We start from the raw sequence: 17,208 nt of genomic DNA on the forward strand, positions 1-17,208 counted from the left end.
ATTTTATTTTTAAAAATATATTTTATTGATTTTTTTTACAGAGAAGAAGGGAGAGGGATAGAGAGCTAGAAACATCGATGAGAGAGAAACATCGATCAGCTGCCTCCTGCACACCCCCTACTGGGAATGTGCCCGCAACCAAGGTACATGCCCTTGACCGGAATCGAAGCTGGGACCCTTGAGTCCGCAGGCCGACGCTCTATCCACTGAGCCAAACCGGTTAGGGCAGCAGATGCGTTTTTAATGATCACTAGTTTGCGAGGTAGAAGTTGGCATTTGGTGGCTGATCTGGAGCGGGTGTCTCCGAAACCACACCCAGGCTGTGGATGGAGAATGTGCGCCAAATACTCTATCTGAGGTTTGTGTCTTGCAGCTGACTTTGGTGTGTCTGCCAAGAATCTGAAAACTCTGCAGAAACGAGATTCCTTCATCGGAACGCCTTACTGGTGAGTCAGGTGGCTTCTGGAAAGGGAATGGTGGACACAGTGTGAAGCCTCAGACTCCCCACGGTGACCTGTGGCTGGTGACCTCCGGACAGGAGGTCTGAGCCCGGTCCCCACCACATGCTCGTGCCTAGCATCCCTGTGCCTGTTTGCTGACCTGTAAAATCGGACACATAATGGCACCCACTTAGGGAGTAATTGTGAGGGTTACATGGGCTGGTGCACGGAGGACAGGCTCCATCAACAGCACTGTAACTGGAATTCCCCCCAAAATGGTTCAGCAAGTAGCGATTGAGGGCCCGGGCTGGGGCTGGAGGTGAGTAACCCAGCTCAGTGCCTGCCCCCGCGTGAAGTCTCCCTGGACTCCTCTAGTCCTTGGCATTTCCTGCTTTTCCGAAACTATCCCTTTGGGGAAAAAAACCCACAGCTAACTACTCTATTTTTCATGTGCATTAATTCCCATTGTGGGGTTAGGTTCCTTCTTGCTTATTACTCACCCTTTTATTCTCTCTCTCTGCCCTTTCATTCCTCTTCCTCCTCCTGTCTCCTGTCCCTTCTCTCCGGCTGTTGTATTCTCTCCACTGCCCTTCCTGTGCTGTCTTTTCTGGGCCCCTTCCCCTCTGCCCCCACCCACCCTCCCCAGGACTGTGTTCTGGATTGTGGCTGCCACCTTGTGGCAGGCATCGGGAACTGCAGCAGGCCGTGGCCAGGAGCCGCTTGGAGGGCGTCTTTCTGTATGAAGACATCTCAGCAAGACAGTGGGATGGACAGTGATGCAAACTGTGACTCGGGAAGTGCTGGCCCTTGACCCCGAGTCTCTGAGAAGCGCCGGCGGAGGCCAGGTGCTTAGCCCTCTGTTGTCGCTTGGTTGGTTCAGGATGGCCCCCGAGGTGGTGATGTGCGAGACCATGAAGGACACCCCGTACGACTGCAAAGCCGACATCTGGTCCCTGGGCATCACTCTCATCGAGATGGCCCAGATCGAGCCCCCGCACCATGAGCTCAACCCCATGCGGGTCCTGCTCAAGATCGCCAAGTCGGACCCCCCCACGCTGCTCACCCCTTCCAAGTGGTAAGGAGCAGGGGTGTTGCTGGAGGGCCGGTGGCCGGGAGCGGGGCTGCGGGGTGCGGGGAGGTGGGGACCTGGGCCCTCCTGGCCTCTTGCTCCCCTCTGTGCTCTCCCCACGGGCGCGCCCTCCCAGCAGACTGTGACTCAGCGACACGGGTCCCACGGTGGGAACAAGAGCCCAGGGGAGCCCAGCGGCCACCGGGCACGACCTTGGGCCAGGGTCTGGGGCTCGGCCTTGAACCCGAGTACGGCTGTGCCTGGGGCAAGTCCCCGCGCCTCTGATTTCCACGTCCCGTCGGCACAGTGATGTCCATGACAAGGTCATCGCGCCGGCCCCGCCGCCTCCGCCTGTCAGCCCGTGAAGGCGCCCTTTGTCCCTTGGCGGGCGTGTGTGGGAAGCACAGACCCCGGGAGTGGAGCCTGACATGGGGAGTCTGAGCTGACTGCTGCCCCCGCCCCCCAGGTCCGCGGAGTTCCGAGACTTCCTGAAGACGGCGCTGGACAAGAACCCGGAGACGCGGCCCAGCGCGGCGCAGCTCCTGGAGGTGAGGCCCCCCTCCCGGGGCCGCCCTGCCGCCTGGCCTTCCTTGGGGGGCAGATGGCAGAGATCGGCCATGACCTGGGAGCCGATGCCTTCCTCACCCGGCCCAGGTGGCCGCGTGCACACCACTCACTCAGCGACCCACGCTCCTGGGCGCCTCCTAAACGCCGGCTCCCGTGCGGGAAGGGCGGCCGGGAAGGGGGCCCCCAGCCCGGTCCTCATGGATCTGGTGTCCTGTGGGGGCGCCGGGCAGACGGGCAGAGTTGGGCACTTGGCAGGGGAGACGAAGGCTCTGGAGAGAACAGCACGGGCGGGGGCGGCCGGAGGGGTGGCGCTCCTGCAGAGGGAGGACACAGCGGGCTTTCTGTGTGAGCAACACCCAGAGGCGGCGAGGGCCGGCCAGCGCGGAGGCCAAGGTCGGGGGTGAGCACGCGTGGCATGAGCCGGGAAGAGCCAGGAGGCCTGGCGAGGAGCCGGGTGAGCGCAGGGGGCTGGAGATGAGAGTGGAGTGGTGTGTCCACCCTGGATTCGATGGTTCCCACGAGGACACGCAGGACTCAGGCCGCGTGCTCTCCACCGTGACCTGTTAGAGCAGCGGGAGGCGGAGAGAAGGCGCGAGGGCACACGCGGCTCAGGCTGCCGGTCACACGGACACGCTGAGGCCCCCAGCGCCGAGCCGGGACAGGCGTGAGACGCCCGCGCTCCTCTGGGAGGAAGGCACCGTGGGGACGGTGTGTGGGCCGCAGTGGGAAGCCCTGGTTCACATCCCTTCCTGCCGGGCCTCCCGGGGCGAGTGGCTTGCCCTCTCTGACTTGGTTCTTGCTCTGAGGTGGGGATGACAGCCATGTCCCCTTGGCAGGGTGGCTGTGAGGATTAAGCGAGAAGGTTCTAGAAAGAGCGTAGCCTCACGATGAAGCACTAGGCTCGTCGATGTTTGACGGGTTGAAGAGAATTACTGACCAAATGGAGAGAGACCAGGTGGGACAGTGGGGCCTGTGTGTTGGGGGCCCGGCTGCCCCCGCAGGTCCCTGTGGTGTATTTGACCGGAGGCCTCCTTTCCTGGGCCTGTGGGGCCAGGTGGGACAGTGGGGCCCATGTGTTGGAGGCCCGGCTGCCCCCGCAGGTCCCCGTGGTGTATTTGACCAGAGGCCCCTTTCCTGGGCCTGTGGGGTCAGGTGGGACAGTGGGGCCCGTGTGTTGGAGGCCCGGCCGCCCCGGCAGGTCCCCGTGGTGTATTTGACCAGAGGCCCCTTTCCTGGGCCTGTGGGGTCAGGTGGGGCAGTGGGGCCCGTGTGTTGGAGGCCCGGCCGCCCCCGCAGGTCCCCGTGGTGTATTTGACCAGAGGCCCCTTTCCTGGGCCTGTGGGGTCAGGTGGGGCAGTGCTGGGAGGCGGCGGGCGGTCCAGCCAGAGGGGGCGGGCCTGTGTCACAGGAGCTCCGGCCGCTGGGGGCCAGCTGTTTCCTGTGAGCCGGCACCTCCGGCCTCCAGGACATTCCTCTGGGAAGGGACAGCTGTCCTCCATCCCCGCCTGGCAGACGCGGAGCCCTGAGCTGAGCCGGGAATTTCCGTTCCGCGGCTGGAAAATGTCCTGCCGGAGGGACTCGGCGGGAGACAGAAAAGGCCGCAGGAGAGATGGGCGATCGCTGAGATACAGAAGACACGTCAGGGCTGAGCTTAGCGCAGGCCGCCGGGGCTCACTGCCTCTTCCCCAGCGGGAGGGGTGGGGCACACCCCCTGCCCCGGTGAGGACGCCCAGGTGCAGGCAGGCTTGGGGGGTCACCCGGCTGGGAGACACAGGTCGTTCCATATCGTGGCTTCCCAGCGCCCCCGCAGAACTGGTGGTGCTCCCCCCCCCCCGCCCTCCAGCCCCCCCTCCAGCCCGCCCGCCTCGGGACTGGACGTCTGCTGAGGCCCCAGCAGCTTCGGTGTTTTGCAAGGCCTGTGAGAGACGTGACATTTCTGTGAGCCGCGGAGGGGAATGCACACACGGCCACACACTTCTGCAGACACACATGTCCACTGCAGACACGTGTCAGTGTGTTCTTGGCAGCTTTACTCACAGGCACCCCAAACAGGAAGCAACACACATGTCCGTCCGCAGCGGAACGAACGCACGCACGAGCTGACATAGTCACGCAGTCAAAACACTGCACAGGGTTACAAAAGGGACAGTTCGCCAGTGCACACGACAGGGAGGGGACACGAGTTTCAGCCACGGGGGGTGGCGTACTGGCGGACTCTGTTCATGTGACGCTGAAGAGCGGGCGGGCAGGACGCCTCTGAGCTGGGCAGGGGGGTCTGGTGCTGACTGCCGGGGTACAGGGACCTTTTCCAGGTGAGGGGAGTGTTCTCTCTGGAGTGGTGGTCACTCCAAGTCTTAGATATGTGAAAAATATGGGGAATACTGGCGATTTGTGACCCTGGCCCCTCTTTTTAAAAGAAAATAAGCAATGTGCAAACAGACCGCCCCCCCGCATTGCTTCAGCTCCTGCTTCGGCCGCGCACCTCTGTAGGCGTTAGCTTTTTTTTTTTTTAATATATTTTATTGATTTTTTACAGAGAGGAACGGAGAGGGATAGAGAGTTAGAAACATAGATGAGAGAGAAACACCGATCAGTTGCCTCCTGCACACTCCCCACTGGGGATGTGCCCGCAACCAAGGTACATGCCCTTGACCGGAATTGAACCCGGGACCCTTGAGTCCGCAGGCCGATGCTCTATCCACTGAGCCAAACCGGTTAGGGCAGGCGTTATCTTTTTAATGGCCATGACCTCCTGGTGGGTTTGGCAGCATCGTCTCTACTGCAGAGGTGAGGTGTCTGCCGCCCAGAGAGGGTAAGTGACTCGCTCAGTGTCACACAGCCGGTGACGGGCAGTCGGGATTTGCCCTCTTTCCGCCACACACAGGACTTTCTGAGCTTCCTCTGGGTCTCCCTCTGCCTGCCCTCCTTGCCCAGCCGGGCTAATCTGTGTCCTGTCCCCGCAGCATCCCTTCGTCAGCGGCGTCACCAGTAACAAGGCTCTGCGGGAGCTGGTGGCCGAGGCCAAGGCCGAGGTGATGGAGGAGATTGAAGACGGCCGGGAGGAGGGGGAGGAGGAGGACTCCGTGGACGCCACCTCGGTAAGGCCCGGAAGAATGGGTGCTGGGGAGGGACAGGCCCCCCGCAGGCCTTGGCTCCTGTGAGGGGGGCGCCCAGAGGAGCAGGAAGGATTCCTTTCTGTGTCTCCCCAGCTTGGAGGTCACCGGCTCCCATGCCACAGGTTACGTAAGCTGGCACGTGGGCCAGGGCGTGTTGGCGGGTCCCGTCAATTTTCAGGAAAGACCAGAATCTAGATTTCCACGAGATACCAATTTGTAACAGGTGGCTGCTGCTCTTGCTTCCCAGCCTTTCCCGTGGTGGCTCACATCCACAACGAGCCTGCCTTGAGTGTCCTGTGTGGGGATCGGGTACGGGCTGCACGTGGTCAGAGGCGGCAGGCCCCGCCCGACCTCCCCGAGTGCCCAGGGGACCCGTGTCTGGGCACGGTGGTAACCCACCTGCAGTGTCAGCACTTGGCTGGACTTAAATTTAAAGGAAAGCTAATTTAAATATTAAAACCATGTGAGCCAGTGAACATGCCTGTGGGCGGGGCCTGTCCTGCGTTGTTGGATGGCGGGTCCAGTCGGCTGGGGAGGGCCTCTGGGAGGACATTCACTCCCCAATACAGATGGCGCCTTGGACCTCGTGAGGCAGGAGCTGGGCGTTGGTGTGGGAGGACAGGATCAGATCTGAGCTTCTGAGCCCTTGCTCTGGGTGCTGAAGAAGTTGGGTTAGAGTTGCTTCTGGAAGCTTCCATATGCAAGGTCAAAACAACGGTTGTCAGGACCCAAGGGAATTGTGAGTGCATCAGTATCAAGTCTAAAAACAGGCAGACCGACCAACAGCACTTAGAGACCGGAGTCAGGACAGCGATTATGTCAAGGGGAAGGGTTGGCCCGGCAGGGGTTCCCTGGGGCGGGGCACGGTTCCACTCCTCACCTGGATGGTGGCTGTGTGGTGCTCACTTTATGCGTTAGGCTGAACACTGAGGTTTTATTTAGATAAATGAGTGTTCTGTTTCTTAATAGCAAAATTTCCGATACTTTCCACCCCCCAAAAGTTCCAAAAATGAAACGAAACTTGAGTGGCTGGCCCGGCCAGTGTAGCTCAGTGGTTGAGCATCAACCCATGAACCAAGAGGTCACAGGTTTGATTCCCAGTCAGGGCATATGCCTGGGTTGGGGGCTTGACCCCCAGTTGGGGGCGTGCAAGAGGCAGCCAATCAATGATTCTCGTTGTTTCTATCCTTCTCTCCCTCTCCCTTCCTCTCTCTGAAATCAAAAGAAAAAATAAGTTAGTGGCTGGCAGGTGGAATCTAGTCTTGGGTAAGTTTATTTTGGATTTTATGCAATTTTAAAAAAGCCTTTAACTAGTTGCCATCTGAAAATCAGGAGCTGTCATGTGAAAGTCAGATTCTGGCTTGTCCTGAAAAATTTGGAAGGTCTGGCCAGAGGGGACCCATTTTCCCACACTGTCACATTGGCTGGAGCTGAGCAGCCGCTGGCCACAGTTGCCTGCACTCCTAGGAAGAATAACAGGCATTAAACTAAGATTTGAGACAATCAGAAGACTCCTGTTCCTCAGAACAAGTAGTACTGTGGCTGCTGGTTAGGCAGTCGGGAGTGGTGAGGACTGTGGCTTGCTGGAAGTGATACCTACTCATCTCCTCAGCCTGGGCCCACGTCACCCTGTCGGCGTCTGTGTTTCTGGCTGTTGCCTTGTACAGACAGCGGCGTGGCCTTGACTGTCTTTTCTTTTCCTCTAGCCCCTAGGGGACCACACTCGCACCTCTTCTGAGGTGAGTCAGGTGAGCCTTGATGCCAACAAGCCTCTCCAGGAGCCACCTGTCACTCCAGTGCCACCCGGCCAGCCTCAGGACCGGGAGAACGGGCCCAGCCTGCCCTCTGGGGACAGTTCCCTCCAGACCACGAAGCCCCCGGATGTGGCCGCTGGGAATGAGAATGGCCTCGCCGTGCCCGTGCCTCTCCGCAAGTCCCGGCCAGTGTCGATGGGCGCCAGAATTCAGGTGCCCGAGGAGAAGCAGGGGGCTGACCAGGCTGGGGACCTCAGTCCCACAGCCAACCGGCCCCGGAAGACAAGCCAGAGCCGCCCCATCAGCAGCGCCCTGGAGACCTTGGGCAGCGAGAAGCTGGCCAACGGCAGCCTGGAGCTCCCCACCCCGGCCTCTCCTTCCAAGAGGGACTCGGACTGTGGCAGCCTGTCCACCTCCGAGAGCATGGACTACAGCACCTCCCTGTCAGCTGACCTGTCCCTGAACAGAGAGACGGGCTCTCTGTCCATCAAGGTAACATCCCGTGTGGCGCGCAGGCCGGGAGCAGGCTGTTCGGCTCCGTTTGGGTTTCTGAGAGCAGTTGGTGGCTGCCTTTCGTTTCTAAGTGGCTCACAAGGATTGCTCTTTCCTTTTTTAAAAAGATATTTTTATTGCCCGGCTGGCGTGGCTCAGTGGTTGAGCGTCAACACAGGAACCAGGAGTTCACAGTTTGATTCCGGTCAGGGCACGTGCCTGGGTCGCGGGCTCGCTTCTCAGTGTGGGGCGTGCAGGAAGCAGCCGATGGACGGTTCTCTCTCGCCACTGATGTTTCCGACTCTCTCCCTGGAATGGGGCTTTTAGTTCGACTCAGTTTAATTTTCAAAATATCCGAGTTCATCTGGGATTTAGTCATAGCAAACAGTTCGTTTGGGTTTAAGTTTCAACTTGGTTTCCATTTAAATTGGGTTTGGTTAGAGGCCCTGGTGAAATCGGGGAGAGGATTCTAGAAGTGGAAGTTCTCTTGTTTGTGGTGGCGATGGAGTCAGTGAAAGGGAGTGGGCTCGGGCCGTCTCCCAGCTCAGCGGCCTTTCTGGGAGGAACTCTGTGAACGACAGGACCGCTGTGCTGAGGGCCTGGCACTGCAAAGTGCTTTTAAAAACAACATAAAGCGAAAGAGGCCCCTTCATCCGTGTGCAGATGAGCAGACGGAGGCTCAGGTGGGCACTGGGGGCTGGGGAGACCCACGCTCTGGGCTCTGAGCCCCGCATGCCGTTCTGCCTTCCCGTTGGGGCCGTGGCCTCGTGCTTGTCCTCCGGTGGCCGGAGGGCTGGCGGCTCCGACAGATCTCGGGATGCTCTCGCCCTCACTGTCACCGCCGGTCACTTCCTTGCCTGGGCCACACTGAGGGTCCCACTCCCAACCAAGGCCGAGGTTAGGGAAGTTCCTGTATCTTTCTGGTTTTTCCTTTCATTGTTTACTTGGTGAAAACACACAGTAGAGAGTCAGAAGTACTTGCCAACGGGAAGGGACTGAAGCAGCCACTGCACACGGGCTCTGCGGCAGGAGAAGGCGCAGTGCTGAGGCCGCCAGGACGGGCAGGCAGCAGCTCCGATGGGTCACTGCCTCGGGCCCATCCTAGGACAGGAGCCTGTCTCCCCTCCTCTTAAAGCAGCGGTTCTCCACCTGTGGGTCGCGACCCCTTTGGGGGTCGAACGACCCTTTCACCGGGGTCGCCTAAGACCATCGGAAAACACATATATACTTACATACTGTTTTTGTGATGAATCACTGTGCTTTAATGATGTTCACTTTGTACCAATGGAATTGGGGTCCCCACAGCATGAGGAGCTGTATGAAAGGGCCCGGCGTCAGGAAGGCTGAGAACCGCTGTTAAAGAGACTGAAGGAGTGGAGAAGAGGGGCCCGCCCCTTCCCCAGGACAAGGACGCTGCGAACGCTCCCGCTGGCTGATGGCAGGGAGTCGGGCGTGGCTGTTCTGATGAGTCCACCGGGGCTGCCTTGCCTCAGACGGGCGGCCCTGTGACCATCGTGAATTGAGTCCTAGGACACGTGAGCCGGACACAGCGGGGAGAGGGGTCGGGGTGGCTGTTCAGGGTGATGATGTCCAGAACCCCTGCGTCCCGACAGCAGGAGCCGGGTCCGAGCGACCGAGGGCACCGGGACTGACTGAGGGGAGCACCGGGCCCTCCGCTCCCCCTCTGGGCTGGGGGCCCCAGGCCAGGTGGAAAGGCAGGGCTGGGCACAGCAGGAGCGCGGAAGCCAGCTGAGAGGTTAGAGAGGGAGCGACCTGCGGGCTCCAGTGCAGGCGCCGGGCGGCATGGGACTCGGGAGAACTGGCCGAGGGCCGTGAGCAGCTCCCGGAGTCTGGGCGGTGCTCTGCAAGCCTGAGAAATGCTGATTATTCACAGGAAAAGATAAAGATTATGAATAAGCTCCTGGTGCCTCCAGACGGGTGTGGCCCAGTGGAGTTCAGGTCAGATCAGGCTTGGCTGCCAAATCCCTTATGCACGTGGTTTTCCGGGCTCTGGGTTTTGGCGTTGTGCACACCAGACTGTGCCTGCAAACACCAAGTGCTGCACAGTTGCCAAGAGCCGGCCCGCGTTTTCTCACTGAACCACCTGGGAGGCAAGCACTGCTTTTCTCCTCCGACAAGACCAGGAAGCTGAGGCTGCCGGGACAAGGGACCTGCCCAGGGTCATAGAGCCAGTAGGTGGTAGAGGATTAGAAATGTCCCGTGTGTGGGAGTGCTGGCCGCTAGGGGGCGCGGCATGGGGCAGTGTCTGAAGGCCAAGGTCAGGGAGCGGAATGGGGGTAATAAGTTCAGACACTCACACCCCTGCTTGAAGCAAAGGGAAGGTGGGCAGCCGCGCCCTCCCTGGGCGTGCGGCCACACTGCGCCACCCGCGGACTCTTAGCTGAAAGGCTGAGCTTTGCCTAATGATTGCCCCTGCCAGGACTCCAGGCTGCACAATAAAACCCTCAAGAGGACGCGCAAGTTTGTGGTGGACGGTGTGGAGGTGAGCATCACCACCTCCAAGATCATCAGCGAAGATGAGAAGAAGGACGAGGAGATGAGATTCCTCAGGCAAGCTGGGGAAGGGGTGCTGAGGGAGCTAACGGGGTGGGGTGGGGTGGAGGGACGGGCCTGGGGTGGGTGAGAGAGCTGTCTACGGCATGAAGTGAAGGATCAATGAGACAAAAGGAAACTGCTTTAGCTTGAGATGCTGCACTCCCCAGCCCACCCATTCCCTCACCCATCTATCTATTCCACCTACCCACCCTTCTATCCATTCATCTGTCCGTCCTCAGTCCACCCATGCATGTATCCACCCACCCACCCTTCTATCCATTCATCTGTCCGTCCTCAGTCCACCCATGCATGTATCCACCCACCCACCCTTCTATCCATTCATCTGTCCGTCATCAGCACCCATGCGTGTATCCACCCACCCACCAGGTTGAGGGACATGGTGACCCATATGGTTGGGGCTGTTGGCTTTGTAGAACTTATACCTGATGGGCCAACACCCGACACACAAAGGTAATTCCCCGTTGTGGTTCATGTGAAGGAAGTAAGGGGTGATGACAGTGAGCGCCGGGGCTGGGGGAGGCTGCTCCGAGGGAACCCCCTGAACAGAACCTGCAGGGGGAGAGGAGCTGGCCACCAGCAGCCCGCGGGCTGACCGCTCGGCTGGCTCGGGAGCTGAGAGGACAGGGCTGGGTGTGGTCCCGGAGTCCTCAGGGCCTGTGGGTCGGGGCGGGGGAGTGTGGGTGTTACCCCAGCGGGAGTGAAACAGCTGGAGAGTGCGCAGCTCTCGTGCCCCTTCTGGAAGGTGGCTCTGGCTGGGGGGTGAGGCTGGGCTGTAGAGGAGACCCCTTCAGGACAGCGGCCTGGAAGAGGTGGTCAGACTTCACGTACATTTTGGAGCAAAACCCATGAGACTGGTGTGGGGAGGAGGGTGCGAGGCGAAGCCATCTGCTAGGAGCCATCTCTGCACTTCTAAGGTGTTCAGGCCCCGAAAGCCTTCCTCAGGGAGACCCCGTCTCGCCATTTTGTAAACGAGGAGACTGCTTCTTGGCAGGCCAGTCACCGACCCCGGTCACCCAGGGGAGAGGGGTGGAGCTGAGGCTGTCGTGAGGCCTGGCGGAGGGAGGATTCTGGAGGCTTCCGCCACCGGCCGGCCGTGCAGCTTCCTGGGGCTGCTGAACATGGGGCGGGGGCTTAGCAGGCAGGCAGCCTGGTGCCCTGGAGCCCCCTTGGGGCCAGGCCTGGGCAGGTAAATTCACTTTTGGTTTAGAGAACAGTTCTAGAACGTCAAACACATTCATGTTTTTAAAAAGCACCAACTGCCCAAAGCCACAGGCGAGCAGTTCGGGCTGCCTGGGGTCACTTGTCCCTTGTAGGAAGCAGGAGACGGAGGCAGACAGGCAGACGTCACTGGGGCGTAGCTGTGTACACGCGTGTGCACTTTGGTGTCATCTGTGTGGGTTGGGCCAGTGGGGAGGGACCGGCTGCTGTCAGGGGATGCCCCCTCCTGTTTGAATGGTCCCCTGGGAGGTGACTTGCACTCCTCCGGCTTCAGACCTCAGGGGCTGGCTCTCCATCTCCCCTCCGGGAACTTTAGGTTTCTGGGGTTGAAACTGCAGACTCGCCACCCCATCGAGAAGCGATGCCGCCTGGCCTGAACAGAGGAGCTGTGTGCTTGCTGCTCAGGCTCGGAAGGGGAGACCTGGCCGAGGCGGAGGAGAGGTGCTCTCGAGCAACAAGGCTTTCTTGTTTGCCTGTGGTCCTGAGGCCGGAGCAGCCGGCAAGCGTGGCCAGGCCGCCAGGCCGCAGGGGTGGAAGGCGCCGGTCATCCCCAGCTGGCCACAGCCCTTGTCACCCCTGGGTCCCAGCATTTCCGGAGGACTGGGCAGGCAGGCGTCAGGACCATGGGACTGACTCACACTCTCCCAGATCGAGGCTTCTAGGCCCGTGTTCTTTCTGTTTTCCCCCAAAACTGCGGGCGCTGGTTGTTTCCTTCCTCCGCCACCTGCCTGTCTGCCCGCCTTCCCTGTGAGAGAGGGCGGGGCAGGAGGGGAGGTCAGAAGCTGGCTGTTGATCCCTTTGTCTTTTGGTCAGTTGTTCTGGGAGCCTGTTTCTCTTGAGGCAAGATTTCCATTTCTTTGTTGAGACTCTCAGAGCCGCCTCCTGCCTTCTCCTTCCCGGAGGGCGGGCAGAGGCTCAGCCGAAGCTCTTCTAGGTGGCTGTACATTAAATGTCTCTGCTTTTCCCAGAGGCCTTTGGCTCTGCTTCCTCATCGTCATTTGAGAAGTTACCATTAGGGCGTGTGTGCTGTGTGCCAGGCAGGGCAGTGCAGGTATCACCTCATTTAACCCTCCAAGAACCTGAGAGGTGGAGATGATCTGCCCCATGTGACAGCCGCCTGCAAGGCTGAGCGAGGCTGACGGCGCCCAGCTGCAGAGTCGGCAGAGCTAAGATTCGAACTCGGTCCCTCGGACCCCAGATGTGGCCTCTCCTCCTGCAGCTGTTGGCGGGCTCCCCGAGCAGCTCTACCTTCTCCGAGCTGCGAGGAAGGGGTCACAGTGGGGACCCCGTGGAGCAGCCTGCAGACCCTGGGCGAGAACAGGACACAGCTGCCGGAGAGCCCCATTCAGTCGCAGGCCCCATTCAGTCGCAGGCCCAATTCTTCCCCCATCATTTTAATTTCTTCTTCTTTTCTGATTATATAAACAACATATATCAGTTTTCAATGGACTTGCTCAGAAAGAGCCACAGTAAACATTTTGGGGTTTATCCTGCCAGTGTTTTCTGTGAATATATACACTGGCAATACACAGGTTACAAATTAAGGTGTACATTCTAAATAGGAAATATGATATAGTTCAAAACTCAAAAAAGAGGGTAAACAGTGAAAAATCTCCCTCGTTCACTTTCCTGCCAGGCGCCCAGTCCCCTCCTGGTGTTGCTGCTTTTTGCTGTAATCCTTCCAGAAATACAGTGTGTAGATAGGAAAGTAAACTCACATACCCCTGTGCACACACATACACTCTTTCCCCCATCCAGATGGTAGGGTTGCCTAATAGATCCACCTGTCAACAGAGCTCATCCCGTCTCTCTCATAAAGAATTGTTGCATTTTAAATACATGGTTTTCCACGTAATTGTCTTCTAAAACCTGATTTTTAATTACATCAGATGGCTATGTTTTCATTTAATTAGACCTATACTGAGGGACTGTTACTGATATCCTTGTTCACTGTTGTTGTGCATGTGTGAATGCTGCTTTAGAATATTATCCCCAAGTGGAACTCTTATCTCAAAGGGCACAAACTTATTGCCAAACTGTCCTCTAGGAATGTTGTACCAGTTTATACCTCAGCAGGTTACAAAAGTATCGATTTCCCCTATAATCTCACCTGTGTAGTTCATCAGAATGGCATTCCTTTTTAATTTACATTTCATATCTATATACATTATTTAAACATTTCTTGTCTTTTGTTTCATGTCCACGTTCTGTGACTGTTTAAATTTAGGATATTCCTGTTTTACTGATTTGTAAGTACTCTTTACATATTAAGGTTGTGAATGTTTTGTCCGCCCATAAATGTCAAATGGAGCCCGAGTTCTAACCCTGCCTCTGCCCCAGTGTGGTGCTGCTCCACCTCCAGCCTTCAGTGCCCCTCGCTGTGAGTTCTGGGATCTCTGAGGCCACGTTCTGACTGCGGTGTCCACACCATTTAACCCTCAGGCGCCAGGAACTCCGAGAGCTTCGGCTGCTCCAGAAAGAGGAGCATCGGAACCAGAACCAGCTGAGCAGAAAGCACGAGCTGCAGCTGGAGCAGATGCATAAACGTTTTGAACAAGAAATCAACGTGAGTGCGAGGAAAGATGGGCCCCGGTAGGGCTTCTTGCCAGTTTTTCTTTAAGCAGAAGCTGCAGAGTGGGGGCGGTCGCGCAGCGGAGAGTAACCCACCGTTGTCCAGTTCCCCTGCTTTCCTGGTCTCATTAGGCTTTGACGTGTACCATAGAATCACATGAAGGGCACAGAGCCTCTCTGAGTCACACCAGAGCATCTCTAGAGGGAAACTAGTCTGTGCTGAGCACCAGGCAAGAACCTGCAAGGTAGATGGTCTGTCCCCCTTTTGCACATGAGGAAAGAGAGACTCAGAGAGGTCAAGCGACTTGTCTCAGGTCACACAGTGAAGAGGTGACGGAGCTGGGATTTAAGCCCAGGCCTGAGGACAAGTTCCGGGCTCTTCCCATCCTGCTCCCCATCTTCCTCCCAGCGACTTATAAAGTGACTTTGCTGAACTCCTCTTCCTGCTCCTTGCAGGCCAAGAAGAAGTTCTTTGACACGGAGCTGGAGAACCTGGAGCGTCAGCAGAAGCAGCAAGTAGAGAAGATGGAGCAGGACCACGCTGTGCGCCGCCGGGACGAGGCCAAGCGGATCCGCCTGGAGCAGGAGCGGGACTACACCAGGTTCCAGGAGCAGCTCAAGCTGATGAAGAAGGAGGTGAGTGAGTGTTGGGCGGAGGCCGGGTGTCCAGGCAGACGAGGACCCTCTCGGTTATAAGCAATTCAAACCTTAGCTCAGCCTCGCCCCAGCACAGAGGGAATTTGGGGGAGCTCGTTTTCCTGCAGAGCCCCCGTCCAGGTATGTCTGGATCGACGTGCCCCGGCCGCACCAGGAGGAGCCGCTCCTGTGTCACCGGGCTCTGCTTTCCTGTGTGGACTCGGCTCCCAGGCTGGCCCTCGCCACGTGGTCTCGGGCAGTTGCCTATGCCCCTCCAGCTTCCCAACTCCCAGCTGAGAGAGCAGGGGAGAAGGAAGGATGGTGACCCGGGGAATTTGAGATGCTGTCACCAGCAGGGGGCGTGGGTGCTGGGTGGGCAAACGCACGTGTCCTCCATGCCCCCCCCTCTCTTTTCTCCCAGAAGAGCAGTTCCTGAGTTTGTACCCATGCAGCCTCTCCCTTTCCCCCCACCCAGCTGGAAGGGGGAGGTGGCCCAGAGGGAGATGGTCCTGAGGCAAGGGGAGGGAGGGGGCTTTCAGCCTGCCCCGGGGTCCCTAAGAACAGCCCCCACCCCCACCCCCCTGGGTGAGCCAGACACCGGGAGGCTGCGACACTTGTGCTTTCCTAGGCTCTCAGGAGGGAGGAGGGAGACGGGAGGTGGAAGCCCCCAGGGTGGGCACACCAATCCAGGCCATTCCCAATCTCCAGATGGGAGCAGTGGGTGGACGGCCTCTAGGGGTAGTCCACTGTACGGGCCAGGGCAGGTCGGGGGCTCAAAGCCCAGCTCCCAGACTGCACTGTGATGGGCATGGCATTTGGTGTCGCCAAGGGACCTGAGGGAGCAGGGCTGGGGCTGGGGTAAGACCCGCGAGGCACTCACCTCAGGCACGCAGTTTAAGAGGGTGCCAAACAAACTCGGAAATCAAGGCATAATATTCTAATGCAGTGGTTTAAAATAAAAATTCGAGCAACATCTTCATAATGAACAGAATGTCGGCTATTTAAAATAAAAACAGGATCCGACAGGACCAGGATTAAGGTGAGGCAGTGAGGCGGAGTCCTTCGAGTGTAGGGCTGGATCTTGTCTGCACTTAAAATTTTGACATTTTGTTCATGATTTCTTGTCTTGGATGTTGTTTTTAAGATGCTATTTATCTTGCTTACTGAGTTTTTTGGCGTTCCCTTCTGTGCCCGAGGCGAGTACCTTAGTCTCCTTACCCTGGAACGTGGCGGGTGGAGGGAGAAGCGGGGGCTAAGCATGTCCCCAGTCCAGTGCCGGGGGCACGGGCTTGGCTTCAGTGAAAGCTTTGGTAGCTTCTTTCAAGGAATTGGTCTGTTTCGTCTAAGCGGTTACATTTATTGGCACAAAGCTATCCGTAGTATTCCGTAGTACCCTTTAAGTAGCTGCAGGATCTGTAGTGATGTTCTCTTTCATCCTCTTGTGATAATGTGTGCCCTAGTCTCTTCTTCCTCCTCCTCCTCCTCCCTCTTCTCTTTCTGTCCATCTGGCTAAAGGTTTGTTTGTTTTATGGACCTTTTCCAAGAGCCAGCTTTTGGTTTCATTGATTTTCTGTTTTCAGTGTCAGGGATTTCTGCTTTCCTATCTGGTTTGGGTTTAAATTGCTCTTCTTTTTATAGTGTCTTCATGTTGAAGCTTAGCTCATTGGTTTGAGCCTATGCTCTTCTGATGTCAGCATGTGATGCTATGTGTCCCTGTAAGCACTGCCTTAGCCTCGTTCCACAAATTGCGATATGTTGCATCTTTTTTTATTCAATTTGATTAATATCTTTTTTTTTTTTTAAATATATTTTATTGATTTTTTACAGAGAGGAAGGGAGAGAGATAGAGAGTTAGAAACATCGATGGGAGAGAAACATCGATCAGCCGCCTCCTGCACATCTCCTACTGGGGATGTGCCCGCAACCCAGGCACATGCCCTTGACCGGAATCGAACCCGGGACCTTTCAGTCCGCAGGCCAACGCTCTATCCACTGAGCCAAACCGGTTTCGGCAATTTGATTAATATCTTAATTCCTATGTAACTTCCTCTTTGATCTGTGGGTTAAGGTTTGCTTCAAAGTTTAATTTTGAAATGTTTTTGGATTTTCATATCTTTCTGTTAATTATTTTGAGCTTAACTTCATTTTAAATAATATATTTTTTTAAATTTCAGCTTTTAAAAATGTACGTACATTTGTTTATGGCCCAGGATGTGGTCTGTGTCGATGAATGTTCCATGTGCATTTGAGGGGATGTCTGTTGTTGCTGCTGGGCGGTGCTCCATACGTGTCCAGTAGGTCCAGCGGATGGACAGTGTGGTTCCGGCCTTCTACAGCCGTACCCACTTTCCATCCACCCGCTCTGTTGGCTACTGAGGAAGGAGTGTAATGTCTCCCGCTATAACTAGGGCTTTATCTATTTCTCCTTCCGTTTGTCCCTTTTTGTTTGCTTTTGAAGTTCTTTGTTATTTAAAATTGTCCTATCTGCTTAGTGAACTGACCTGTCCTTTTTATGTAATGTCCCTCTTTATTGCTGATAATACTCCATGTTCTGAAGTCTGCTTTGTCTGATAGCCAGTCCTGCTTTCTGTTGATTGGTGTTTGAGTAGAATCTTTTCCCATCCTTTTAATTTAACCGTCTATATGTTTAATGCCGGTTTCTTAGAGACAGCATATAGTTGGCATTGTTCCCGGTGTTAATTTTTTCAGGCAGACCCCTCCAGGGTGGCCCACCTTGGCCTCCATCCTCCCAGCTTAGCAATCCCAGA

The 17,208-nt window shown here is 56.9% G+C and overlaps 1 protein-coding gene across 2 annotated transcripts in view; it reads left to right on the forward strand.

The window, feature by feature from the left end:
* STK10 (serine/threonine kinase 10) overlaps positions 1 to 17,208 on the forward strand; it is a 76,668-nt gene that overhangs the window by 45,830 nt on the left and 13,630 nt on the right. For both annotated transcript variants that reach the window (XM_036313270.1, XM_036313271.1), the window contains 8 exons: positions 374 to 446; positions 1,321 to 1,515; positions 1,976 to 2,057; positions 5,040 to 5,174; positions 6,899 to 7,438; positions 9,879 to 10,009; positions 13,676 to 13,799; positions 14,261 to 14,440. In XM_036313270.1, the coding sequence (XP_036169163.1) occupies positions 374 to 446; positions 1,321 to 1,515; positions 1,976 to 2,057; positions 5,040 to 5,174; positions 6,899 to 7,438; positions 9,879 to 10,009; positions 13,676 to 13,799; positions 14,261 to 14,440 (1,460 nt within the window). The remainder of the gene's footprint in view (positions 1 to 373; positions 447 to 1,320; positions 1,516 to 1,975; positions 2,058 to 5,039; positions 5,175 to 6,898; positions 7,439 to 9,878; positions 10,010 to 13,675; positions 13,800 to 14,260; positions 14,441 to 17,208) is intronic.

Source organism: Myotis myotis, unplaced genomic scaffold (assembly GCF_014108235.1).
Source record: "Myotis myotis isolate mMyoMyo1 unplaced genomic scaffold, mMyoMyo1.p scaffold_m19_p_6, whole genome shotgun sequence".
In the NCBI taxonomy this organism is placed as follows: domain Eukaryota; kingdom Metazoa; phylum Chordata; class Mammalia; order Chiroptera; family Vespertilionidae; genus Myotis; species Myotis myotis.